Genomic DNA, 26,774 nt, shown 5'->3' with positions numbered 1-26,774 from the left:
AGTGAAATATGAATAATTATAAGAAGAAAAATAATATAAGAACGCACAATACAATGACTTGATCCAACCCAGTTAAACAACCAACCGCCACACAAGTCCGCCCTCCGCCCATCATGGCTGCAATGTCAATGAAAAGCCTTCTTCATTCCGATGACGAAAGTGATGAAACCCTCCCGCCTATTATTCCAACCGCCCATCCGCCCTCAGTTACTGTTTCGGGCGCCAGAGGGTCCGCCCTGAAATCGATGTTTAGCAAAGGAACAAAGAGACTGTCAAGTCATTTCCAAGAAGGACAAAAAAAGCATCTGGTTGTCAATTCATCGAATGCTGGAGCAAGCTCTATTAACGATTCCGAGGTGAGATTCTCTATGAATATAATACAGTTGATGCTCTCTGATTCGATATTCTACTATATTCGATACTCGGCAACCTCGCCACCAATACGGTTTTACTGACCCTGTATATCCCGTATCCCACCTCGAGAAGACCGTGTAACTAATATTATTCGATGATTTTGAAAGCTATCGTCAACAAGAAACTCTCATAAACAGTACTCTCCCTTATTCGATGGAAATCCAATTTCCCCTGGAAATCGAATTAGAGAGGGTCAACTGTCGCACAAAACGGATGACCAAATTACCTTCCAATCTCTTCAATTCAATTTGGAATAAAGAGAAGAATATATTTCAAATATCAAAAATTCATAGATTCATTAAAATCCCAAATCGATCATACTGTAGACCAGAATTCGGTTAATTGAATCTTTTTCGAGCCTCATTTTTAATATATGTCATTCTCGTGATGCATTAACACTTTCGATGCCGACCTGTAGTACTTCCTAGCAATAACTTTTTAAAACAAATGCTATTTTTTTGCATTTTTGGAATCTAAGTGAAATTCAGCGCCGCTGCCGATTGATATTCAATTTGAAGACATTTGAAGTCAAATTCCAGAGGTCAAATTTTGATTTCTGAAAAAAATGTCGTAATGTTCGAGTAATCACAGCCAATCAGAGTTTCTTTTTTTCTCACTTTAAGTTTCATGGTTTTAATGCGAAGCTGTATTTAAATCTTTTTTTTCTTCATCTCACCCAGGCACCAACTGCAACTGCATCGACCTCCTCCGCTGGATGGATCAAGGACAAAGTAACTGGGTCTCTCATGAATCGCTTAGCAACAAACAAAAATGTCTACGCCTCCATGGATACCGTGCACCCTGACGCGTCAACAAATGATGATGCGCCGAAACTCTCAAAAGCACAATCGGAAATGACTCTCAAAAGTTCTTTGTCGACTGGGTATGAGCTAGTCTTTATTTATTCTTCCTTAGGTTCTTTGCAAAATTCGAATCAAGATCCTCATCAAAAACCTGGATTTTTTATTCGCTTTCTTGGTGAGGTAAGCCCGGTCTCCACTTGCGCGCGCTGCGATCGCACTTTTTCGAGCAAGTCTTCCACGCTATTGGTCAAAAGAAAAAAGAAGCAATTCCAATGGCGTGATCTGACGTAACGGTTGAAAAAAGTTGTAATATGCTCAACTTTTTCTTCGAGCGTGCGCTACATTTTTATTACGTAATCTTTTTTCCAACCAAAAAGTATTGAAGCCAAAAGGTGCGATTGCAGCGCGCGCAAGTGTTCAAAGCTAGACGATGCTATCGTCCGTTAGAGAGTCAGTAAACACGGGAAATATATATGCGCAGAGTCAGGGCGTTAGAGCGGTTTACGGGAAAAAAGTGGTGGTAGAGTTTGAAACCAACACTGTAAAAACCTCCGCCACTGCTTAGCTTGCGTTGTGGCGGTCAGTCCAAATCGAAACGAAGCTATCCTATTGGCTAGTAATCATTGACATATGAGGGCTGCTTTATAATGATTCACAATGAAACACAACCCTAATGGAATCGTGGTTCTAGGACTGACATACACGTCACCAACTTTCTTGTTATTGAACGATTCTCGTCTCAACTCTGAAATAGTTCGCGTTTATCTTAAGTGTATTAAGTTTTTATTATAAGAGTTTGAGAGTTATAAAGTTTTTTTCAACATTTTCTTATATGCTGGTCAGGTTTTCTGTCTATGTTTTAGTTTCTTCTTGTTAAGCTGAGGGATCACTCTAGAGGTATCTCAGACTTCGGTCTTCAGCTTTTCGCTTCTTTATGTGTCTTGTGCATTCCTTTTGTAATTTATTCTCTGTACTATTGTTTTTCTCAACTTCAGTTGAGCTATAATCTGAGAATGTCTGTATGTATGTCTGTATGTATGTATGTATGTCCGTCCGAAAACTTTAGGGCAGGCTGGACACTTCAAAAAAGGTCGGATTTGGCTGAAATTTGGCACACTTGTTCCTTGGATGAATATCTGGGAGTGTTTTTTTCATTTTTTGAAAATTTTGATTTTTGGGGCCTGGGGACGAGTTTTTCGCCAAAACGAGGCTAAAACTTTGGGGCAGCCTGGACACTTCAAAAAAGGTCGGATTTGGCTGAAATTTGGCACACTTGTTCCTTGGGTGAATATCTGGGGGTGTTCCTGCTTTTTCCTGCACTGCCCATAAGAGTCAAGGACAAACATTAAACAAAATAATAATTGATTTAATCCCTCCAAAAGGAATGAAAAGAATCAATTTGAGTTTTGTTTATGTGCCATTGAGCAGAGTTCGGAGATTGGCTGATCTCACAATTGTCAGACCCTTTGATCGGGATATTTTAAACTTGTCTGTGGATAGTGACTGTAAAGCTATGATGGTAGACTTTAAGAATAGGGATATATGTAAACATTTGTGAACCCAAGAAAACTTTAATATCTTGATAAATTTTAAAATCAATTTTCGTATATGATAAATTGTGGGAAATTAATTTTTCAGAGCAACGTGTGAACAAAAGCCACAAAAGGTTTGAGGAACTTTCTCCTAAGTTATTTATTTTGAAAGGCTCTTAGGACGAGGACACTATTCTAACGCACATAAAAAAATGAAAAAATTAAGACAAAAACACCCCCAGGTATTCACCCAAGGAACAAGTGTACCAAATTTCAGCCAAAACGGACAAAGTATATTTGCTACCTAATACTAAATATTTGAAATGTTACAATTGGGCCTTCTAATAACGGGAAAATCTGAAGTTGAGCCCAGTGCGGTGCGCACGTTCGACTATTTTTAATGCTTTTATTTTTGTTCTTCCACAGTGTATATTGAGTTTTTTGAATTACAGATTGTCATGGTTAGACGCTTGTTTGTATTTTCTTCAGTGCATATAATTCTCTCTTTCAGAAATATAAGTCAAACAGATGGTGGAGGATCGAAACGTCAATGGCTCAAAGGTCAAATCACTTCCTATCTATCCAAATCCAAAACTACGGAAAATCTAAGTTCTGCTCCATCGGATCATCCAACTCAAGTTAACGGTAGTCATGGTGACCCGGTGATCACACCGCCCGGTTCATCCATGAATACGGTAACAACCGATGAAACACATTTACCGATTCTCAAGCCCAAACCTTCATCTACTCCTCCAAAGGTAATTAATTGGCTTTATTCTTTTGTATACTTAATATTCTTTCTCGACCATTTCCGTGCCAATGACGGCATTTGCAGCCGACATGAGTACTTTCCATTTCTTTACCGAGTTTTTTTTTTTGGTCGAACCTTCAATTTTTCTCCCCGGCAAATAGGTTCAACCTTATTAAAACGCACGGGGGTTAAAGGGTTAAGTAATAAAAAAAGTTTAATCTTGTTTCAATAATCCCACAATCCAGTTTACCAAAAAGCCTTTAAGTTGACTCCATGCTAGGAGTCACCTAATATAAGATGGTGAAATCACCATATTTTATTACTGCTCAAATAATTGCGACATTGCCTGCGAAACTTCAAAAGTCTATTTTATTTGTTAAAAACAAATCTCTTTTTCTCGCTGTCCATCATGTCATGCATGCTGTGTAAGAGAGGTCTCTATAGCAATGAAGTTGATCAACATTGCTCAATTATTGAATTCATACAGAGTATTACAAAATATCAACTTCGCCAAAGTTTTAAAGTTGGAATCATTCGGTATGGTAGAATGGTATAAGACCATGTTCGCACGTGACGGTTCCGTTTCGCTCCGAAACAAAATGAAGCCATTCTATTGCTTACATTCAAGTGTTACGTCACTTCTATAGAATGGCTTCATTCCGTTTCATGGTCTAAAATGTCATCCATTAGGATGCACGTATCTACTCTGATATGTTTTGATATAGGGGATACCTATCTTGTATAAAATTCCCGTCTGAGAATTACCCCTGTCTTTGTGTTTTTTACATTTAGAAACTTGATTAGCTTGATTAGTAAGTTTTATATGAGGCATCTTTAAATTTCATTAAATTTGAATTAAAATTTGAATGGCTAGAGGTTAATACAATGATTGGATTTCGACCTTTGTAAGAAAATTGAAACTAAACGGGGGTTACTCCAGATCTGGGACGGGAATTTTATACACGATACAGCATCCTCTAAATCAAAACATATCAGAAGGCATGTGTGCATTGTAGTCATCCATCGGCTCTAATTGGTTTGATTTGGTAGTATAAACTTTTCGAATGATCTTATATCAATGAAAAAATGAATTTTTATTTCTTAAAGAATCTACCCAGCTAAAAGACAGTATGCTTTATGGGATTTCCAAAGAGTTAAGAGAGTTGATACGACCTCTCGATCAGGTACCACCATTATCACAAAAAACAAAACTTCTCCATGTGGGTGTTATAAGGGAAAGTATGGCTTATACAGGGAGAGCTTTCTTAAAATTGAAAACTAGGATAGATTTGTTTGTTATCTTGCGCTGATTACCACAATCGAGTTGATGCTTGACAACGACCCCCAGCGATTACCACTTTGTAAATAGTTGTTTATCTTAGTTTGAATCTTTTATAAATACCGAGTTTAATAACCGTTCTACCTCTCCAATTTTGAGCTTTTCGAATCCATCCTGGATGAGGTTTTCACTATGTCTCACTGACATTCTGCTGATTGCTAGCATGAAGGTTCCGATCAATGAAAATGCAGTGCAATGGTTTGTCTTCAAATCGTAATCACTTCTAGGCAGGTTGTTTCGGGAACATGTTGATGGACTTTCTACCTTCATTAGATTTTTAATTTTAAGAGTTCAATTTTTAACTCGGTGTTCTAATCTCCTTGTACATTTAATCTACAGGCATCACCGGAGAAACACGGAGTTCTAACAACATCCTCTGGCAGTCCAAAAAATGACCAATCACCGCCACCGCCCACCACAATCGACAAGAAACACCACCACCACCTTCACATCACAAAACCAGAATCAATATCCCGTATAATGAACAATGTCTCTCTATCAGATCTCATACATTCCCAAAGATCACCAACTTCTCCTGGCGAACTGAAATCACCAACGCTTCTCTCACCCACTCACAAAGACCAAGGTGAATTTCCCTTTTCATTCGTCTCAGTGTCTTTTAATATTACCCGCAGCGCATCCAGTAGCAAGGCTGAATATTAGGATGTTTACGAAATAGCCAGCTCTTTGACGTAAGATTCCCGCAATCCCTGCGGATTGTTCGCATCAACAAGCCAAAATGTAGGCTTGTCTGTATCAGACGACCACGCCTTTTTTCTCAACAAAGTTCAAGAGTGATAAGAAATCAGGATAGGGATAGGCAAGGTGAAGACAAGCTCAGTCCGTTTAATCCCCTCGCTTAATCTCTTACATAATTGACTGGGTAGCTCAGTCGGTAGAGCTTTCGCCTTACAATCCAAGGATTGTGGGTTCGATCGCCGGTCAGCGCCAACTTAGTGAATGGGTAACTTAGATTGGGTAATAGGTGGTAACATGGTGTCAGCCCCCCCCCCCAGAAATCTGAAGGGCACCTAGGCCAGGTTAGTAGAGGGGGGCTAATGCCTTGCAATTCTTTGGGGTTACCTAGGCGCTAGGGTACCTAGCTGTTATGATGGAGGCTCTGGGGGCTGGTTATATTTTCCAAATCGAATATTTCAAAATATTTCAAATTATTGAGTTTTTTTACCCTCAGCACCTAGTTTCCCATACAATTTTTCTTTCGTTTCCCATCACGCCATCTTTTGCTATATTTTTCTAATAATGTGATTGTTTTTATTTATAGCCGCCATCTTTATAGCATAAAAACAAAGCTTTTCTCATGCGAGTGCGCTTCTCGTGCTACCGTGAGATCGGGTAACTTGCATCAGTGGAGGCTAACATGCATAGCCCTCAAATGAATGACCTGGCTGGTCATTAAAATACAACTACGCAGCTCCGCTCGCAGCTCTACTCTACCATTTTTGTTTTGATTTAACTTTGTATTTTAATGACCAGCCAGGTCATTCATTTATTTGAGGTCTATGCATGTTAGCCTCCACTGATGCAAGTTACCCGATCTCACGGTAGCATAGAGAAGCTAAAACCTCAGGATAAGAGTATGCAAACATGGATAGCTAGTTGTGTTTTTGGCTCTGTTTAACCGTTTAACACTCACACTCATAACTGATTACAATCTTCTGGTATACAAAAGAACAAAAAGTGTCAATTCAAAAAAATTTCTTTTGGCTGAATGGGGTACCTAACTCAAAGCAATTTCTCAAGGGGACCTAAATTGCTGGGGGCACCTTGCTCAATGGGGGCACCTGAAAAGTGGGCGCTGAGAGTAGGAGTGGCGCTCCACCTCAGTAATTGATCTCCCATATCTAGTGCAAATAGAAATGTGATAGACTCCCTTACTCCTTACCACCGCCGACAGCTACCAGGATGTATACACTCACCTTATTTACTGGATCTCATAAATTATCGATTCTATAGCTTCGATTTTAATCACATGACCAAAACAACAATTAAGAACTTGCCAATTTCTGTTTTTCCATACTAGATTTCCTTTAAATAATTATAATTATTCTTTTTCTCCCAGGAGACACGATCAGCGCAAATGATACAAGCATCACCGACGACAACCAAGCTACCATCGACCAGGAGATGGACATTCTTGTTGAAGAGATCGTTCGTGAAGACCTCAAACATCACATTAAGAAACCAAACGAGAGTTTCCCAATCACTTTCACGCAGCTCTGGTATATGTCATTGTTGATGTTTGGATATCTCCAACATAATCTTCCCTCCTATTTTGAAGGTAGGTTTCGTTTAATTAGAAACTAAGATAGATAGAGTTAAAATTTTGCGTGGATAGCCCAGTAATGTAGGACTTTTAGACAGTCTTTCGATTGTTTTCACGGGGTCCACGGTCAGCCGGCTCGGCTATCTATGAACTGAACGGACCATTGGAAGGAGTGGGGATTCGAACCACGAACCCCTGGTTTGTGACGCTGCTCCTTTGACCACTTGGTCACCGCTCCCTAATTAAAGATCGGTATACATTAAATATTACGTGATTTTGCATATACTTTGAGTGGTTTGACACTTAACATTCCGAGCTTAGATGTCAAGTATATTTCCTATGGATGGTGTCAAATTAACTTATATTTTATATCCTGATCGACTCAGTCTGATCCACAAGAGGAAAAATTCTTATTTATCTTATACGATTGATTTGATTGATTCTATATTCAACGATATCATTATCAAGGACCATAGATAGTGCAAACACGTATATTTGTTCGCATTGATCTCGCGAAGGTCAACGCCCACATAAATACGTGTTGATTGATTCTAGGTTCATCCACATCTTTATCGCTCATATGTAGACAAAATTTAAAATCTCAAAAAGCTGATCTTAGAAAACTGATATCGTTTCTGCTTTGCTATAACTTAAAAATTAAAGATTAATTCTTTTTAATTTCAAGAAGGATCCTATCCATATGTGCTCACGAAAGGGGATAGAGCTGCTCTTTCTTTTGTTTAAAAATGCTGAGTAAGCACAAAGTAGGATATATGTTAAATGATGTTCTTTAAGCATGGAAAAATGAAAAAACCTTCTTTTAGACCCCCTGGAAATGTTCGTCCACCCCCCCCTGTATGGACATAAAATGGAATGGTCCATTGAATGTATCTCTAATTCTGTATCCCTTCAAATCTAAAAATTTCAGGATGTGTAACAGGTTGTCTGTTGACATATTTGATTGGTTGTGGAATCATTTGGGCCATCAGTTCTTCAGCTGACTCCACACTGGAATACAAGAAAGATTTGAAATCACTTTTAAAACGTGAAAAGGAACAACAAACATTCGAAGTGTTCAAAGGATTACCCAAACCTGACGCATTGCAAAAACCGAGAACGCTTAAGGTACGTTGCAATGATCAAGCACCGGTTTGTTTTGGGTCGGGCTGGACTTGAAAATGTTGGTAGACCTTCAGCCGACCAACTCTTCTCTAAATTTGCAAACCTAAAAACTTTTATTGCTATTGTTCGACGAAGTGATTTTTTTCTTCTTCAAAAATTATAAAATGTAGACAAAAATTCCATGAATGACCAAAATAAAAAATTTTTTCGACCGACCCACCCACCTCCAAAACCTCGGGTCGGGTGACGGCAAACCAAGAATTTTTGAAGTCCAGCCTCATCGAAAGTGTGTTTTTTACTTGATCTTGGGCGTTTTTTTTTCAGTACAGCCTTAACGTACTGGGCGTGATCGTTGTATTAGAAATAACAGCGACGAAAACTAACAGTAGTATTCTTTGTAACTTTTTTGAAATATTATTTTTGAAAAACAATTGCTTTTTCTTAAGCTAATTTAGTATTTATCTATTCTATATGTTAGTCGTGTCAAATCTGTTGCAATTAGAAATTCCACTCTCACTTTGGTTCACCCGGTCAACCAAAATCTTTCAGCAAACGGATCGATCTACTTGGGCTGTGGTTACCTAATATTCTGACAAATATTTATTTTTCCTTCTTTGTCTGACATTACCGTGCTTTTGATTCCTACTAATTTCACCAATTGAAAGTTTGCTGCCTCTTTTTATGATAACAACAAAACCACTCTTTTCCTTCTTTCCAACGATAGGTATGGATGAGTCTTGCTCACGAGTACGATGGAGAATTCGATAAAGAGAAAACGAAAGAGATATACACTGTCGTCCACCAACAAACAGTCCATTTATTTGTCTGTAAACCACGCCCCGAAGAAAAGAAAACACAACGTCCAAAAGCGTCCAAAATTAAGAAACAACTACAGCGGGAGACGAGAAAAGCCGCCATTGAGAGGGCGGAACGTGAGAAGGCGTTATTCAGTTTCGAATGGCATTACATGATCCGGTTAAACCGATGTTTGTTGTACTTAAAACCGGACGATCTTCCTATCCGGCGGATTTGGAACAAGAAATACCCCATGAAATTGTGTATTCCGCAGACTGCTTTAGTGAAGAAACAGATCAATTCTACATTAGAAGAAATCTCCTTACAAATGGATGATATTTTACAGAACGATTTTGCTGTTGATTCTGATAGTGACACTGATGATGAAGAGTGTGTAAAAAGCGGAACGGAAGATGAAGGGATTTACCTCTTCTCGACAACCGGTCGAGAGAAAGAAGATCTATTTTACCGAATGCAATTATGTATCAAAGCCTTGAAACATCAAGTGACTTTCGACGAATTAAAAGAAAACTTAGTTTCGAAATCGCCCGCGCAATCATATCCTCATTATATGATTGATTTGATTACGGAAAGCGAGCGCGTGATGCAGCGGAACATTAAAGGGAAAAAAATGGAACCCCACTTAGCGTGGCTAAACATTTTCATTGGCAGAGCTTTCTGGGATTTTTGGCACGAGTCGTACTGGATTGATAAACTACATCAAAAAATTCAAACGCGACTTACGAAATTAAATACACCACCATTCATCACATCGATAAAGCTTAAAGAACTCAATAGCGGTCATAACGTTCCCATTATTCACAAAGGTTCCGTGCCTACACTAGACGAATACGGCGTATGGACGGACCTCCAAATCACGTATAAAGGATACTTTACGTTAACGTTGGAGACACAATTGAACGTAGACTATTACGTTGGTTTAGTATCGAGTATAGTGAAGCAGAAAGCGGGAACAGATCCTAAATACCACGCCCAGCTATCGAAATTGACGAAACTTTCTGAGCTTCAACATGATGAAGAGGACCATCAAACGTTACCAGATGAAAGAGGTAACCAGAATGCATTGCACGATCAATCAATATTGGATGACTCTTTAGAAGAAGAAGCTGTTCTGATGCATGATGTTCTTCACGAAGCATATTTGAATGATATGGATTCACAAGATGGCACTGATGAGCCGGATGAGACCGATGGACTGGACCCTTTCATGTCTGACCCGAGGTAGGATGTCTTTCACTTTTTTCAGGTAAACAAAGGGTCAAACAAGGGAGAATAATAAACCTTTTTCATAATTTACGTCAAGAGCAACGTTTGCCTCGGTTTCAAAATATTGCTCTGGTTATTGATTTCCAGAGAAGTTGATAAGAAGTTTACTCTATTTATAAAAGTAATACTTTGAGTCTAAAGGAACCAACGAGGCAGTCGTTGCATTCAAAATTATTTATGAAAAATGACTTTTTAGTGCGATTGACTGACATTCGTCACAGTCAAATTCTCAATTTGCTTTTGGTTTTAAGAATGCAACCAATCCTCTTCGTAAGTAACTTTTGAGATAAGTAAAAACTGTTTCGTGGCCTCACTCTCTACAGTCAACGTTTGTTGGTTGATTCCATGATGAAATCTTTTTGAGACAACTTACAAATAAGTTGAGAATACCAGAAATCTCTTTTTCTAAATTTTACATACTTAGATTAAAAATTAACAATCATCTGCTTTCCGTGTTCAGTCTGCGTTGAAAGGTTCTTAATCGAATCGATCTTTTCAAAAATACAATTGACGCTCTCTAATTCGACGTTCGATTATATTAAAAATCACAAAAAACTCTCATAAACGACACTCTATTTTCCAATAATCTTGAGAATCACTATCAACTAGAAATTCTTATAAACGACACTCGACTATTTGATGCACTCTCTTATTCGATGAGGATTTGATTTTCCTTGAATATCGAATTAGAGAGCGTCAACTGCAGAGTGAACTGGTTTTTTTTTAGAAGCCAAAGGAGGAGTGTACTCTTTGAATAAACTCATTAAAACGTTCTCCATCTCGTTTGATGAATGCGAAGTTGTTGTGTTTGGACGTTTCTATCCTCACCCATTGTAGATTTATATAAAATAAAATTCTCTAAGTTTCTGTATCCAGCTTACCAAACTATTTTTCTTATTTACTTTATTTTTAGGACGAAAGCTTTTCTTGAGAGCAATGCGGGAAAAAAAGTCGTCAATTTAGTTGGTTGGCTCGCAAAATCGAAAATCGCCAAAAAAGTTGCGGAAACTGAATTTGCAAAGAAAGCTTACGAAAGAGCATACGAGAAATTCCGTAAAATGCCAATTATATTACGAGTGGATATACAAAATGTCAAAGGAAATCTGGCCATCAACCTCCCTCCACCACCTTCCAATCGCTTGTGGTATGTCTCCACTGACCTTTTTATACCCTAGACCAAGCTTCTCAATGCCAGCCAAGCAAAATCTTTGATCGGAGTTTTTTCAAAAGTGGTACCCTAATGGTGACACTACTCAATAGCGGTGTAAATGCATCGAGAGCGCTAGATCTACTTTCCCTCAAAAACTGTTGATGATGTAGCGCCGTTAGACGTTAATTTTTAACACTGCACATAGTGTCCTTCAGGGTCTCTTCCCCCCCATGCCTAGAATGAAAATTTTCCATTCCCCCCCCCCTCATTTTTCCCCACCCTGCCTCCAAAAATTTTTCTGTCCCCCCCCTCAAGCATAAAATTAAAAAGCTGTAATTTGATGAACTTAACGCTTATTGTTTTCCCTAAGGTAGTTCTAATTCAAGAATATATGGAAAGGATGGTTGTTTTTAAACCATAATATTAATAAAACTAAGCATTATGCTATATCATCTCATAAAACCAGATGTTTTTCAATTTTGAATTGATTTTGGTGAGTTCCCCCCCATGCCTGGAATGAAAATTTTCCATTTCCCCCTCCCTCGTTTCCCCCCCTGGCTTCAAAAAAAATTCTTTCCCCCCTATACGTCCTTTTGACCTCAAAACCCATCCCCCCCCTGAATCCAGGGGGGGGAGGACACTATGCTGCAATGGCTTCCTTACGGGTACCAATAAAAAAAAAAAACTTCGATAACAGATGGCGGATATAGCTTGGTCCAGGGATATATAAAGGTCAGTGTATGTCTCTTTTACTTTGATTTTCTACTGATGATCTTCTCTAATTCGATGCTCTGTAATTCGATAATCTCCCATTTTTTCGGTCAAATAGAAAGTTATCGTCAAATTTCCTTAAGAAACTCTCATAAACGACACTCTACTATTTGACATTTTCTTATTTGATAAGCTGGTAAGATAAGATGGTAATTCGAAGTTTTTTAAAGGTTTTTCGCTCTCTCATTAGATTTCTAGCGTGTAACTAGGCCTTTAGGACATAGAATGAACTTCAAATCATCAAGTTTTTCAAGATCGAAAAATAATTCTTTATTCGGGCAAATAAGAGTTTTTTGATGATTAAATTAACATAGATTAGAAAAATAACAAAAGGTATTAAAAAATAATAAAAGTTGATTGAAACTCTTTACTTATAAAATAAATATAACTCGTTCATCATTCGTCAAGGGTCTAGCTAATGTCAAGGCCACTAGAAAAAACTTAATTGAAGTAAAAAATGAGAAAAGTGTAATTTGCTCACCAGTAAAGATATCCAGGAAAAAAATACACATTTAAAATAAATTATGCGTGACGCGTAAACTATTCATTGTGAGACTTTTGTACTACTCTCTGATGAACCGAGAAATTTGAAGAAAAATATTATTCATGGAAGGACTTTTAACATTTAGCATACTCGAAAAATGAATCGAGAAATTTGAAAAAATAAACAACAAACGAACATGGAAATACTTTAAACAAATTGGTCTCCATTCAAATAAATTACTCATAAATTATTACTCTTTTGACGATTTTTCTTCCACAACGATGAGGTTACTGGTGCACCGCATCATAAAGTTGCATTTGTGGTAAGTTGCATATGAACCCGATACCAATTCATTCGCAATAACGGTCTCCCACTCAAACCCGTACGTAAAACCTGATATAACGATCAAAACATTTCCTTCTTGAAGAAATTTGTACGGATTCTCATTTTCTTTGAAATCGTTTGTATTTTCACTATAGTACCTCTTCCATTTTTCATTCATCTGATTCAAATAAATAACGTCATCGATATTAAAAGTACCAATGACTAAAATTCCATTTTTGGTTCGTTTTCTTGCTTCTTCCATCGCTTCTCTAAAGGTGTCAACGAAGATCGGTGGGCAACCTGTGGGGAAGTTTTCGGGAGGCATGACGATACCTTCTTTGTACACATAATCTTTCTCTTCAGCAAATGATTTAATTGATTTCACGATCTCTCTTGAATTGCGAAAGTTTTTAGAGAGATCGAGAATAGTGAATTCGTCTTCCCAACGTTTAAAATCGCTCAAAGACAAAGCTTCCGTCGCTGGAACGATCCACAAGAAATCAACCATCTCCATCATTTTCTTTATCAAATCATTGTTATTCCAAAAGACGAACTCGTCACAGAAGACAGCTTTGATACCATGTTGAGTAATCTTGTGAAGGATTCGTTCACGTTCCTTTATCATCTCTTCCTCATCATCGACATCGTCACCAAACTATGTAAAGAAAAGCAAAGATTTTTATGAGTTTTTCGAAAGAGCTTTCAACAATTTTCTTTTGTTAAATTGGAATTTCTATAAATGTTGAACGATGAATAAATATATTAAAATTTTCTCTAGTTTCGCAATATCATTTCACTGAGAGTCAGAGTTACTATTCCATTATGAGAGAAAAATTTACTTACATGATAGCTCTGCTGCATGACAAATATTCCATGCTTCTCCTCCAATTCAACCTTCATGCGATGGTAAAGCATGGTGTTCAGTTTTCCAACAACTAATCTCTTTCCAATTAAATACATGACTTTCCCTTTGAATTGAGGTTTTTCGTTTATCTGGATTGCTTTATGTTGGAGCAAAATTGTTTTTCCTGTTCCAAACGGCCCACAAATTATTAATTTGTTGTAGCGGGGATCGTTGCTATTCAGTACTGCCATCTGTTGATTGGAATAAAATAGGATATTGTCACTAGTTGAAACATTTTCGATGGCATTCTGGATGTACTCCACCCAGTTTGAGCTGGTTATTGGTGCTACGAGGTCCTTTTTGGAAACGTGAATCGAAAACACGATAATCTTCAAAAGCTTTTGGACTTGGTCGAGTGGAATTGGTTTTTGAGCGATCTGAATGATTGGGTAATTATCAAAGATGCTTTCCAGCCATAGTTTTACGTCTGTTTCCATAGTGACAAAATGTTGGGTAGTGATTGAAATGGAACTGTTTCCAACACAAACAGCTGGAAAGAAAGTCCATCCAGGCTCCAGCTGATCTCCCAGTCTTTCCTCGAATAGCTGATGGTTCGAATCTAACTGCTCGAAAACTCGATCGTTTTTGAGTTCGCTTTTCATCTCTACGGAAATGATGAGTTTTCTTTGCCATGAGATGATCAAAAAGTCTGCTTCTTTATGCATCTTGTTTCGAACATTTGTCAGAAAATTGACAGATGAAAGAACAACTGTGTCTTGGAGAATGTCATCTTTTAGCGGTACGATTTGATTATAAAACCAGTGTTCAACATGCTCTCCGAGCTCTGACAACTCCAAATCGAAAAGCCATCGAAGATTCGTATCATGTGTCTTGTTCTCCTCGATCTTCCGTTTTAACAGCTTTTTGAAATTCTTTTTGAAAAGATATTCGCGTAGAAAGGCTTTAAGCTCTGGCTCTGGCGATGTCGAAGGAAGTTCGTTGATGCACCCTTGAACGAAGACTCCCAGGTCTGATGTAGTTGCTGGTAGTTTGTCGTGGTCCGTTTTGAACTCGTCAATAACCAAATACAGGATTTTGAGGTTCACTATCCATTTGTCAAACGCGTTCTTGTCAATACGATCAGCACCATTTTGTGTCTGTATGAAATTATCTAATTCCATCTTCATCCAGTGTCCTGGTGAATTTTTTTTCAAGTTGACCAAAATTCTTTCAATATCCTTCTTGACTTCATAATCCAGAATAGCAACGGTTGATTTCTTGGCATATTGTTGTGAAACAAACGTTGGAGGTATGAAGACAGCCTCGTGTAAATCGTTCTTGAAAAGTGAAGACTCGCCGTATTCTCTTTGAATGAGAAACATGGCAGCTTTGATCGGGTCATTAAACGTAAGGGTGTTCCCCAAATTAAATTGTTTTGCTTGTCGCTTCGATACAGTTTGGTTGTTCTTGATAATCTGCCAGTATAACGATTTATTTGGATCACACTTTAAAGGATCGATTGGTTTTGGTTGCAACAACAATAATTTCTGCGCGATTGTTTGGACACCACTTATACTCGCCATCTCGTTTCATATACCAAGTTCAAAACAAATTACACAAAAAGTCTTTTTAGAACTTACACAAAGATTTCTTCATACCAATACTCTCTCTCTCATACATTTTTTACATTTTGTTTATTTTGCATCATTGACGCAAGCAAGCAAAATGATAGTTATTTGAGACAGTGTTTATCTTGCCAAACGAAGGTGTTTTTTATAAGAACAAGCACAATGCCAAAAATATTCCTCGCTTGTTTTGTTGTAGCTGGAATACATTTTAAGAGAAAAACTGACAGAAGAAGACAGAAGAATACACGTTTTTTATAAGAACAAGCTATATGAGAACATAAGGCTTCGATGGCCGAAATATTAAGAACAAGTTAAGAACATAAGGTTTCACAGACTCTAAAACATTCAATTTCTTAGGAAATGGACAAACTACTCGAAAAATGGCGAAAATAAGAACATGTCAAGAACATTTTTATGCTTAAAAATCAAAAAGTTAAAAAGATTTGAAGGCTTCAAAAACTTTGGATTTTCTTATAAAAACCGTGTAGCCTGTTTTGACAACAGGAATTAAGCTACTATACTGAAAACACTTTATATTTTTAACTGTTCTTGTGACGATGTCCTATAACGAAAAGTTAAGATTCGTTATATTCTCGTATATATTCGACAGGTGACGTCATCTAATTCGACGCTCTGTAATTCGATAATCTCCCCTTTTTTCGGTCAAATAGAAAGTTATCGTCAAATTTCCGATGGTAATTCGAGGTCTTTGAAAGGTTTTTCACTCTCTCATTAGATTTCTAGCGTGTAATTATAGTTAGGGCATAGAATGAACTTCATATCATGAAGTTTTTCAAGATCGAAAAAGAAAAAGAATTCCTTATTCAAGCAAATAACTATTAAAAATTTCTTTTGAAGAACTTGGGTCGCAAATAAGATCTTTTCAAGAATTTTCACCTCGGATTTTTCACTTGCAAGCGTATTACGAAGAAGAGTGATAGAGAGGCTAGTGTGCTTCGAACTTTCGAAATAGCAAATCGTCTTTATTAGGCTTTTTACAAAGGCTTGTTTGACAGTTGAAAGTTTTTGATAATGAATGGTAAAGTAGGGTTGGGTATTGTCTAATTGTAAATTCTGAACAACGTTGGAAAAGTTTGGCTGTCAAGAACAAAGCAGAATCGACTATTTCTTTGAGACTTTGTATTTTTTGTAAGCATCTGAATAGAATATGGTTAATAACAAGCACGGGGTGCTAGTCAAGATCAATAAAGATTTGCTTTTGAAGAATTTTTTTATGATTGAATTAACATAAATTAGAATAATAACAATAGTTATTAAAAGTTATTAAAAGTTAATTGAGACTTTCTACTCATAAAATAAATCTAACTCGTTCATCGTTCGTCAATGGTCGAGCTAATGTCAAGGGCACTAGAAAAACACTTAATTTAAGTAAAAAATGAGAAAAGTGTAATTTGCTCACCAGTAAAGATATCCAGGAAAAAATACACATTAAAAAGAAATTATGCGTGACGTGTAAACTATTCATTGTGAGACTTTGGTACTACTCTCTGATGAATCGAGAAATTTGAAATAAATACTCCACAACCATAAAGATTATTCATGGAAGGAATTTCAACATTTAGCATACTCGAAAAATGAATTGAGAAATTTGAAAAAAATAAACATGGAAAGGCTTTAAACAAATTGGTCCATTTAAATAAACTGCTGATAAAATATTACTCTTTTAACGATTTTTTTCCACGACGATGAGGTTACTGGTGCACCGCATCATAAAGTTGCATTTGTGGTGAGTTGCATATGCACCCCATCCCAATTCATTCGCAATAACGGTCTCCCACTCAAACCCGTACGTAAAACTTGGTTCAACGATCAAAACATTTCCTTCTTGAAGAAATTTGTACGGATTCTCATTTTCTTTGAAATCTTGTGTTAGTAGGTCACTGTACCTCTTCCATGCTTCATTCATCTGATCCAAATCAGTAACGCCATCGATATTAAAAGTATCACTAATGACTAAAATTCCATCCTTGGTTCGATTTCGTGCTTCTTCCATCGCTTCTCTAAAGGTGTCAACGAAGATCGGTGAGCAACCTGCGGGGAAGTTTTTGGGAGGCATGACGATACCTTCTTTGTACCGATAATTTTTCTCTTCAGCAAATGATTTGATTGATTTCACGATCTCCCTTGAATTGCGAAAATTTCGATAGAGATCGAGAATAGTGAATTTGCCTTCCCAACCTCCTATATCGCTCAAAGACAAAACATCCGTCGATGGAACGATCCACAAGTAATCGAGCATCTCCATCATTTTCATTATCAAGTCATCGTGACCAAAAATGTCGAACTCGTCACAGAAGACGGCTTTGATACCATGTTGAATAATCTTTTGAAGGATTCGTTCATGTTCCCATTCCTTCATCGCCTCCTTGCGTTCACGTTCCTCCTCCTCCTCCTCCTCCTCCTCCTCCTCCTCCTCATCATCATCAATGTCACCATACATAAACTATGTAAAAAAAAGGATTTTATGAGTTTTTTCATAGAGCTTTCAAGAATTTTCTTTTGTTAAATTTGAATTTCTATAATTGTTGAACGATGAATAAATATATTAAAATTTTCTCTAGTTTCGCAATATCATTTCACTGAGAGTCAGAGTTACTATTCCGTTATGAGAGAAAAATTTACTTACACCAGTGCTGATCTCCATGACAAATATTCCATTCTTCTCCTCCAATTCAACCTTCATGCGATGGTAAAGCATGCTGTTCAGTGTTCCTCGTAAATATTCATCTCCAGTTAAATACATGACTTTCCCTTTGAATTGAGGTTTTTCGTTTATCTGGATTGCTTTATGCCGGAGCAGAATTGTTTTTCCCGTTCCAAACGGCCCACAAATGAACAATTTGTTGTAGCGGGGATCGTTGCTATTCAGTGCTGCCATTTGTTGATTGGAATAAAATAGGATATTGTCACTCGTTGAAACGTTTTCGATGGCGTTTCGGATGTACTCCACCCAGTTTGAGCTGGTTATTGGTGCTACGAGGTCTTTCTTGGAAACGTGAATCGAAAACACGATAATCTTCAAAAGTTTTTGGACTTGATCGAGTGAAGTTGGTTTTTGAGCGATTTGAACGATTGGGTAATTATCAAAGATGCTTTCCAGCCATAGTTTTACGTCGGTTTCCATGGTGACAAAATGTTGGGTAGTGATAGAAATGGAACTGTTTCCAACACAAACAGCTGGAAAGAAAGTCCATCCAGTCTCCAGCTGATCTCCCAGTCTTTCCTCAAACAATTGATGGTTCGAATCTAACTGCTCGAAAACTCGATCTTTTTTTAGTTCGCTTTTCATCTCTACGGAAATGATGAGTTTTCTTTGCCATGAGATGATCAAAAAGTCTGCTTCTTTATGCATCTTGTTTCGAACATTTGTCAGAAAATTGACAGATGAAAGAACAACTGTGTCTTGGAGAATGTCATTTTTTAACGGTAAGAGTTGATCATAGAACGAGTGCTCAACATGCTCTCCAAGCTCTGACAACTCCAAATCGAAAAGCCATCGAAGATTCGAATCCTGTGTCTTGTTCTCCTCGATCTTCTGTTTCAACAGCTTTTTGAAATTCTTTTCGAAGAGACATTCGCGTAGAAAAGTTTTAAGCTCTGGCTCTGGTGATGTCGAAGGAAGTTTTTTGATGCACCTTAGAACGAAGACTCCCAGGTCTGATGTAGTTGTTGGTAGAATGTTGTTGTCCGTTTTGAACTCGTCAATAACCAAATACATGATTTTGAGGTTCACAATCCATTTGTCAAACGCGTTCTTGTCAATACGATCAGCACCATTTTGTGTCTGCATGAAATGTTCGAATTCCATCGTCATCCAGTGTCCTGGTGAATCCTTTTTCAAGTTGACCAAAAGTCTTTCAAGATCTTTCTTGACATCATAATCCAGAATAGCAACGGTTGATTTCTTCTTATATTGTTGTGAAACAAACGTTGGAGGTATGAAGACAGCCTCGTGTAAATCGTTCTTGAAAAGTGAAGATTCACCGTATTCTCTTTGAAGGAGGAACATAGCAGCTTTGATTGGGTCGGTAAACGTTTGGGTGTTCCCCAAATTAAATTGTTTGGCTTGACGCTTCGATACAGTTTGGTTGTTCTTGATAATCTGCCAGTATAACGATTTATTTGGATCACATTTTAAAGGATCGATTGGTTTGGGTTGCAACAACAATAATTTCTGCGCGATAGTTTGGACACCACTGATACTCGCCATCTTGTTTCAAATGAAACCACTGCTTTGCAACGATAACAAGCTGAATTTAACTCCAATTTATCCTTTGACAGAACATCCTACATGAGCTAACCTTTATTACAAAACACAAAACACATTCCTATAGTGACTAATGAAGCTAATTAAAAACGTTGAAAGCTAAAGCAATTAATGACATTAAAATAGCTATTTTGATCAATAATCATCACATACCTCTTAATGCTCTTAATTTACAAAAGGACTCTGAAATGGGGAAGCATTGTTTTATAGGAGCACATGTTTTAAGCACATGTTTTATTCAGGGTGCAATGGACCGAAAGGTAAGAATAAGAACGAATACTCCTGTATGCCCATATGTCAACGCCTCGAAAAAATGCAAATGATATTTCAGAATGGTTTTCCGTTCCAGTTAATCATATTTACGTATCAACCCCTGGCGGCGTGGTCAGGGACGAATATACTAGGTAAATCTATTTCGACGACGGTATCGAAAACGCAAGTGCAGGATTGCTCATGTGGAAAATGTAAGATACTCTTGCATTGAAGCGATGAAGTAACATCTATTTAGTTGAGCTATTCGAATGCTAAAAATAGTTTCACTCCACCGTGGAGGCCTAGTGAAATATCATCGTTAAGGGTTGATAGGTTTATTCATGATGTGCACCATTGCAATGTCTTCCACGTATCCCAACAGCTGATTAGTTGAAAGTGACGTATTGACTGATTTTATGTCACTTACAACCAATCAGCTGTTGGGTCTGGGATGTAATGTCAGAAGACAACGGTGCATATTATGAATTCACGATGCGGTAAAAAACACTATTCTTATAAAAAAATGGGGAAATACCTCGCTGTTCCAACCTTATCATTACGTGAATAAATACGTGTGGATAGGATGTGTAATGTTTTTTGTTTATTTTGGGTTGCCTTAGCAACTAGTGCCAACTTTAAACCCTTATCTTTGATGAAATACTCGAGAGCTTTGCACTCCTTTTTTATAAGAGCAGTTTAAGAACAAAACTATTGAAAAATAAGAACGATTTAAGATTAATTTTGTGCCTGGAACTGCTGAATTTCAAGCAATTTATGGCTTATAGAAAGCCTATAATACATAGATAAATTATGAGGCTCCAAGTGTGAAAGCCTCAACAAATTGATGATTCTTGTTAAAAAAAGTGTATCTAAGCCGAAAATTATTGTGAGAAAGGGATTAAAGCCTCCTTTATTCTAATGGTCTTCATTTCATATCAAGTGTATTGAGAAATCAATTCCTTGATTTTCCGCTGAGATCATCAGAATACTAGGAGTAACTCAAGCTGCCCTCTTCTCTCTAGTAGAGAAGCGAGTGACAAATTAATCCCCGTTGTCGAGGAGGGGGAATGGCCATAGACATACTGTCAAGAAAAGTTACTTTGAATATTATAAGTATCTTTCAGCCCATATACCCTTTCGTAAATCATAAAATAACTCGCAAACAAATCTTGCCTTATTTTGAAACAATTATAGCGTGAAACCTTCAACTGCGCCTTTCCATGGATAGCTCGCACAATTATTAGAATTGCTTTTGATTATTCTAAATAAGTTTGAGTTTATCGACCCAGTGATATTCATATTGGAAGTTTATCGTGGCTTGGGTCACGAGATTTACGTTTGGCTACGTTTCGAGAGGTTCTTCTCCCGTCATTGGGCAAGTTGGAGGATTATTTTAAATTAACCTCTCATTACATGATTCTAAATTTGAAACAAATGATTTGCTAGACATCTATGAAAAGACTTCCTAACTTGTATTCCCTTCTCTTTCTTCTACTTTGTAGGTTTGGCTTTCGCAACCAGCCGGTAATTTTCATCAGCGCCACACCAAAAGTCGGTGAAAAACAAGTTCGCTTGACCTATCTAACAAACTGGATCGAACGAAAACTTAAAGAGGAGTTTAAGGTATGTTGTTTTCCTTTGTCTTTGTCTTGTCTTTGTCTTTGTTTACTTCTGTCTGTCTATCTGTCTGTCTATTGATCTGCCTGTCTGTCTATTGATCTGCCTGTCTGTCTGTCTGTTTGTTTTCCCATTCAATGAAGAATTAAAGGTGGCCCTGTCTTTAGGACAGTACTGTTAGGTTCCAAATAAACGGGGGGTTCGAATAAACAGGGGGTTGAAAATTTTCGAACTTTTAATAAACTGGGGGGTCTTAATTGCCGGGGGGTTGAAAAGTGTACTTCTGAAAACCCAAAATTAAGGTAAATATAGGCTAAAATCAGGCTTTTTAGAGCAAAATAAGGGCCTTCTTTTTGCCCGCTGAAAATGTTCTTAAAAATTAATAATAAACAGGGGGGGTCCTAATAAGGTCCAGGGGGTTGGAAAATTTTCGAAAAATTAACAAGTAGATGGGGGCGTTTATTTTGAACCTAAGAGTACACTGCTGGTTAACCGTCATCTTAAGTCAATCAGGATATAAAAAGTGTGTGCTTATACATTCGCGTTTATTTTACTTGTAATTACAAATGATCTGTTTTTATTCAAATTGGTTGAATGGGATCCAACCATGACAAACGACTACAAGAGACTAAAACCTATACACGTTTTTTATAAGAATATGAGGCTCCAATGGGTTAATGGTTATTAAGAACATTTTAAGGTATCGCAGACTCAAAAATATTCACAAAATGGTAAAAATAAGAAATGTCAAGAACATATTTAGGCTTGATTGAAACTCAAAAACTTAAGACCATCTTAAGATTTAAAAAATGTTGGATGTTCTTATAAAAAAATGTGTATGTTGGCTTCACACTGAATTTTAGGCTGCTGGCATCCACTAACGGATTCGTGCTCCTTATAGAGGATGCTTAATAAGCTATATTTCCTTTGTCCAGAGATTTGCCGCCTTTAGCCGATATACGGCTAAAGACATTTTTAGCTGGCGAGTGTCTACAAATATAACATTACGTAATGTTTAAATTTTCTGTGAGGCACCAAATCATAGATTGGAAAATATATTTGAATTTTGAAAAAAAAGTAGGCGGAAGGAACTTTGCTTGTTTTTCTTCCTCCTTTCTTGTTTAATGTGGAGATTTTGTAAAAGATGAGAAAGTAGATTTATTGAATTTAAGTGCCCTGATGTATCTTCTGTGTGCACCAACAAAATTTTGCTTCATAAAACTACATTTCGATGCTTTAATTTGGACTTGCATGAGTGTATATTTTTTTACCACACTGGATTCGTTGATCACTTTGCCTCCAGATAATTGTTTTGTCAGTTCTACAGATATGTTGCAGATTATTTCAAGGTATTCTAGTTATGTACATTTTGGGGGTCATATTGAATATTTCTGACATTACTTTTTTACGATTCTACAAAAGGGAGTGTTGTTGCTCCTTCAACAAGGGCCTTTAAATGTTAAAACAAACAAAGAACTTTTCATTAGCTTTTGCCATTTCACTTTTTAATACTGTGTGGCCTTTGTATCTTTTCAGGTACTTAGCTTCAATTCTTTAAAGAGATTGGAGTGTTTCTGGCTGTTTTCTTTCACTTTTGTGTTCATATTTGTATCTTTTGAGCTTCGACCGAAGAGCTGATGGAAAAGTTTTGATAAATTTACAGACCAGATATCTTATAAAAGCAAAAGTCAAAAATAAATCTACAGACTGTACATAATGCGCGCATCAATTGTTTTTTTATCTTTTTTCTGTTTTGTTTTTCTGGTCTGGGATTCGAATTTCAAATGTATAAACATTCCATTGAAAACGTTCGAAACGATCGTTTTTGCACGCACATCAATGTCAATCAAATTACTCGCCAAGATTTCCTTTGCAAACCGGAAAGCGGTTGGTAGATCATTAAGCAGACCTATACTACCTGTGGTTTTGTAGAGGTCTGCGATTCAGACTAACTGAATTTCGAATTGAGTGCTATGGTTTTCAAAATATAAATACCTTTAATATGAATAACAATGACTCGTCAAAACGATTATATCGAGTTCTCTTTCAATGTAAGTATTTGCTTGATCAAAGTACTTTTCTTAAAGCAACAAAATTTTGACATATACGATTTGAGAGATTAAGAAGCATTACGTGTAGCCTGTATGCCGCCTACTGTTTTAATCATTTAACCCGGATGTTTTTCTCACTCCAATGTTGTCATCGGAAAAAGGGGATTCAACAACATCTATGATGGAGTGCAGTTTTTCCATATAAGGAATGTATTGCTAAACGAACACTCTCCATCATTTACTTTGAATCCTCCTTCTTTCTCCTAATCCTTTAGATTGCGTAATCTTATATTGGTATTTGAATTACGTCATTTGAAACCAATAGATTTTCATTTTAGTTTCGGTTTATAGTGTGATAGCAGGGATATGTAATAGCAAAGCTGGGTGAAGGACGAGAATTCCTTACCACCGGATTGCGTCTTTGTCTTTTCTATTGTAAACTGTTCATAATAGAAATCCATCTCTGTACTCTTGAGTGTTCTGTTTTTATAAGAAAAATGAAGCAGACAAAGTATTTATGCAGTACGTCTGTATGTCCCCGCTATTCATCAAAATAATATTTGCAGAAGATACCCGAAAATCTTCCTTGTAAATGAAATCTAATTTTATCAGCGTGTGTTATGAATTTGAGAAGTTTTTATGATTCCTCTTTAAAAATTTCGGATGTAAATATTTTGACAAATATTGTTTCAATTGACTTGAAATTTTTTCCATAATCAGACATACCGACTCGCTATCTGAAAATATCAGTTAGAGAGTGAGGCACCCCGCGGTGTAGCGCGGTTTTTTAAATGAAAAAGTGCTATTTATAATCTTGCAAAAGAAACTTCTTTTAACTTTACTAATGAAAACAATGTTTTTCATTCTTTTAAATTGTCATTCACCAATGTTTTACAGACCCTGGCTAAGAGGAAATCCAAATTTCACGAGTTTGTAATTAAAAGTTAAATTTCATATCAATTTTAATGTCAGGGACAGAGATAGAACAAGGCTTTTTCAAATGTGCATTATCCAGCTTCGCTATTACATATCCCTGGTGATAGCCATACCTCAGATGTCTCCATTTCTCGTGCAATCTTTTTGGTCCCTTGACATGTTTTACCTCTATATAACTCGAACCTTCTAACTTCTAACTCAAACTCGAACTTTGATACTAATCCTTTGTGGCACGAATTAAGAATATTGTAACGCCAATTGCAAGGAGTTTTATCTTACTGAAAATTTGACCCCTGTTATTAATTTACGTGTTTTTAAATAACACTGAACATCATTAGAGGGGTGCTCTAGTGGTCCTGGCCTTTACTTTTTACGAACAAAGTATACATGTTTTTTAATAAGCTAGTGTCTACCCTTATGTTAGGCTAGCATTATGCTTAGCATTTTATTGTTCTTGAATGATAAAGCCATTGTTTAGGTACCAAAAACAGAGCCTGCATATGCTTATAAACGTTATACCTGTAGAAAAATGTAATTGTTGGAAATTTAGTTGTTCTGATGTGGTATTTATCTGTCGAAGCAAAGTGGATTGGAGTTAATTTTTCTAGAATCAAATGACGTCAAAAGTCGTTCAGATCAGATTTTAGCGAGCACTTCACTAAAAACCGGGATTTTTCATCTCGTTTCTTAGTGTGTAGAGTTCCACTTGACGATTTTTGAAAAATAGAAGCCTTTCAAGTGTTTTGACGCAAACTCGATTATTTTGCTACTGCAGGAGCTTCGATAGTTGAAAGTGACGTCAAAAAATCGAAAACCCGGACTAAAAACATTCGAAAAAGTCGCAAAGTGGAATAGGCGTAAATTGCGTGGAAAAAACGCGGGTGACGTCTAGTATAGGCTAATCAGATTTCGAAAATAGTTCCATACAAAGCCTCAAATTTAATATGGTCCTCATAAAGTCTAGCTCATTCATCTTTTCACGATTTTAAAGTGATACCCTGGCACACAACGTTGTTTCAACGTTTATCTAATGTTCGCAACGTCCATATAACGTTAGATGAACGTTGAAACAAAACATTGTGTGTCAGCTGGTTAAAAAGTGCTGTAGTAGTTGTTACTAGATGATCGTTCGATGCAATAAATGGGCAGAAAGTCGACTTAATAAAATATGTAGTTTCAAAAGTTTACTTGAAAACCACTGCATTAACTATGGACTTTAATCGGGATATCGTTAAAAATGAGGGAGGCAAGACAGAAAGTGTCACAGGTGTGGACGACTCACAGACACTGGTTAAGTGTTTTTGAAATATGCTCCTAGAAAAAGCACAAGGACGTCTCATGAGAAATCTTAGTTCAAATTCTCCTTAACGAATAAGAGGACATCTGGTATCATCTTTATCATCCTAAGGTCTTTTCATGCGCAAGCTAAACCGGCGTTTGTGACGACAGGAACCCCATTAAGAGACATATATTTAAACTTAACTGTTCATTGTTCACCATTCTCGTTCATTTTAGAAATATTTGGTGTTGCCAAGTATGCAAGATATCTCGATTAAACTGATGGATTCACAGCTGAAAGATTTGTGTCCTGAAAGACCTATGTCATGAAGTCGTGAAGGAGGTTTCGATTAATTGTGTCAAAAAACACCGAATTCAATTTTAAAGAAGGCTTCAAAAGCTGATGCAATAAAGTTAGATGGAAGCAAGTGTAGTTTTGACATTTTTAACTTCCTACGAACTGTTTCCAGAACTGTTAGTGGTATTGGACTTTGAAATGACGGACTTAAAGAAGGTAAAATCTATCGGTATAATGTCCAATGTCAAGATGGTCGATCATATGACCCAATATACATGTTGCTCCCTTCAATGATACACCGATACATATGATCGCATACCATATCGGCCAAAACTTAGTCGGCCCTAAGTGACTAAATTTTGACGAGGTGACTAAAATTAGGGCCGACTAATAATTAAGGCCGACTAAAATTAAGGCCGATTAAGTTTTGGCCGATAAGGTATACCGAGTCCATCCAGTATTTAATGGTTTCCACATCAAGTTTACGAAATGTCTCCAATATCGAAAGTCATTGTACTGACATCAT

At 37.0% G+C, this 26,774-nt stretch overlaps 3 protein-coding genes across 3 annotated transcripts; 1 reads left to right on the top strand and 2 right to left on the bottom strand.

Moving 5' to 3' along the window:
- On the top strand, nt 1-26,307 carry LOC136801886 (testis-expressed protein 2-like). The gene is made up of 10 exons (XM_067058557.1): nt 1-356; nt 1,095-1,297; nt 3,261-3,507; nt 5,179-5,425; nt 6,920-7,138; nt 8,052-8,248; nt 8,970-10,282; nt 11,241-11,471; nt 21,571-21,691; nt 26,188-26,307. The coding sequence occupies exons 1-10, from the start codon at nt 114-116 to the stop codon at nt 26,278-26,280; spliced, it is 3,114 nt and encodes a 1,037-aa protein (XP_066914658.1). The 5' UTR covers nt 1-113; the 3' UTR covers nt 26,281-26,307.
- LOC136801884 (uncharacterized) lies at nt 12,539-15,536 on the bottom strand. The gene is made up of 2 exons (XM_067058555.1): nt 13,900-15,536; nt 12,539-13,711 (listed from the first exon to the last, which is right to left on the bottom strand). Exons 1-2 carry the CDS (start codon nt 15,481-15,483, stop codon nt 12,983-12,985), a joined length of 2,313 nt encoding a protein of 770 aa, XP_066914656.1. The 5' UTR covers nt 15,484-15,536; the 3' UTR covers nt 12,539-12,982.
- LOC136801856 (uncharacterized) lies at nt 17,213-19,784 on the bottom strand. The gene is made up of 2 exons (XM_067058519.1): nt 18,176-19,784; nt 17,213-17,992 (listed from the first exon to the last, which is right to left on the bottom strand). The coding sequence occupies exons 1-2, from the start codon at nt 19,757-19,759 to the stop codon at nt 17,213-17,215; spliced, it is 2,364 nt and encodes a 787-aa protein (XP_066914620.1). The 5' UTR covers nt 19,760-19,784.
- Nucleotides 26,308-26,774: the final 467 nt, after the last annotated feature.

The sequence above is a fragment of the Clytia hemisphaerica genome, unplaced genomic scaffold, assembly GCF_902728285.1.
Source record: "Clytia hemisphaerica strain Z4C2 unplaced genomic scaffold, Clytia hemisphaerica genome assembly, whole genome shotgun sequence".
Taxonomy (NCBI): Eukaryota; Metazoa; Cnidaria; class Hydrozoa; order Leptothecata; family Clytiidae; genus Clytia; species Clytia hemisphaerica.
This window is presented reverse-complemented; position numbering and strand designations above follow the sequence as displayed.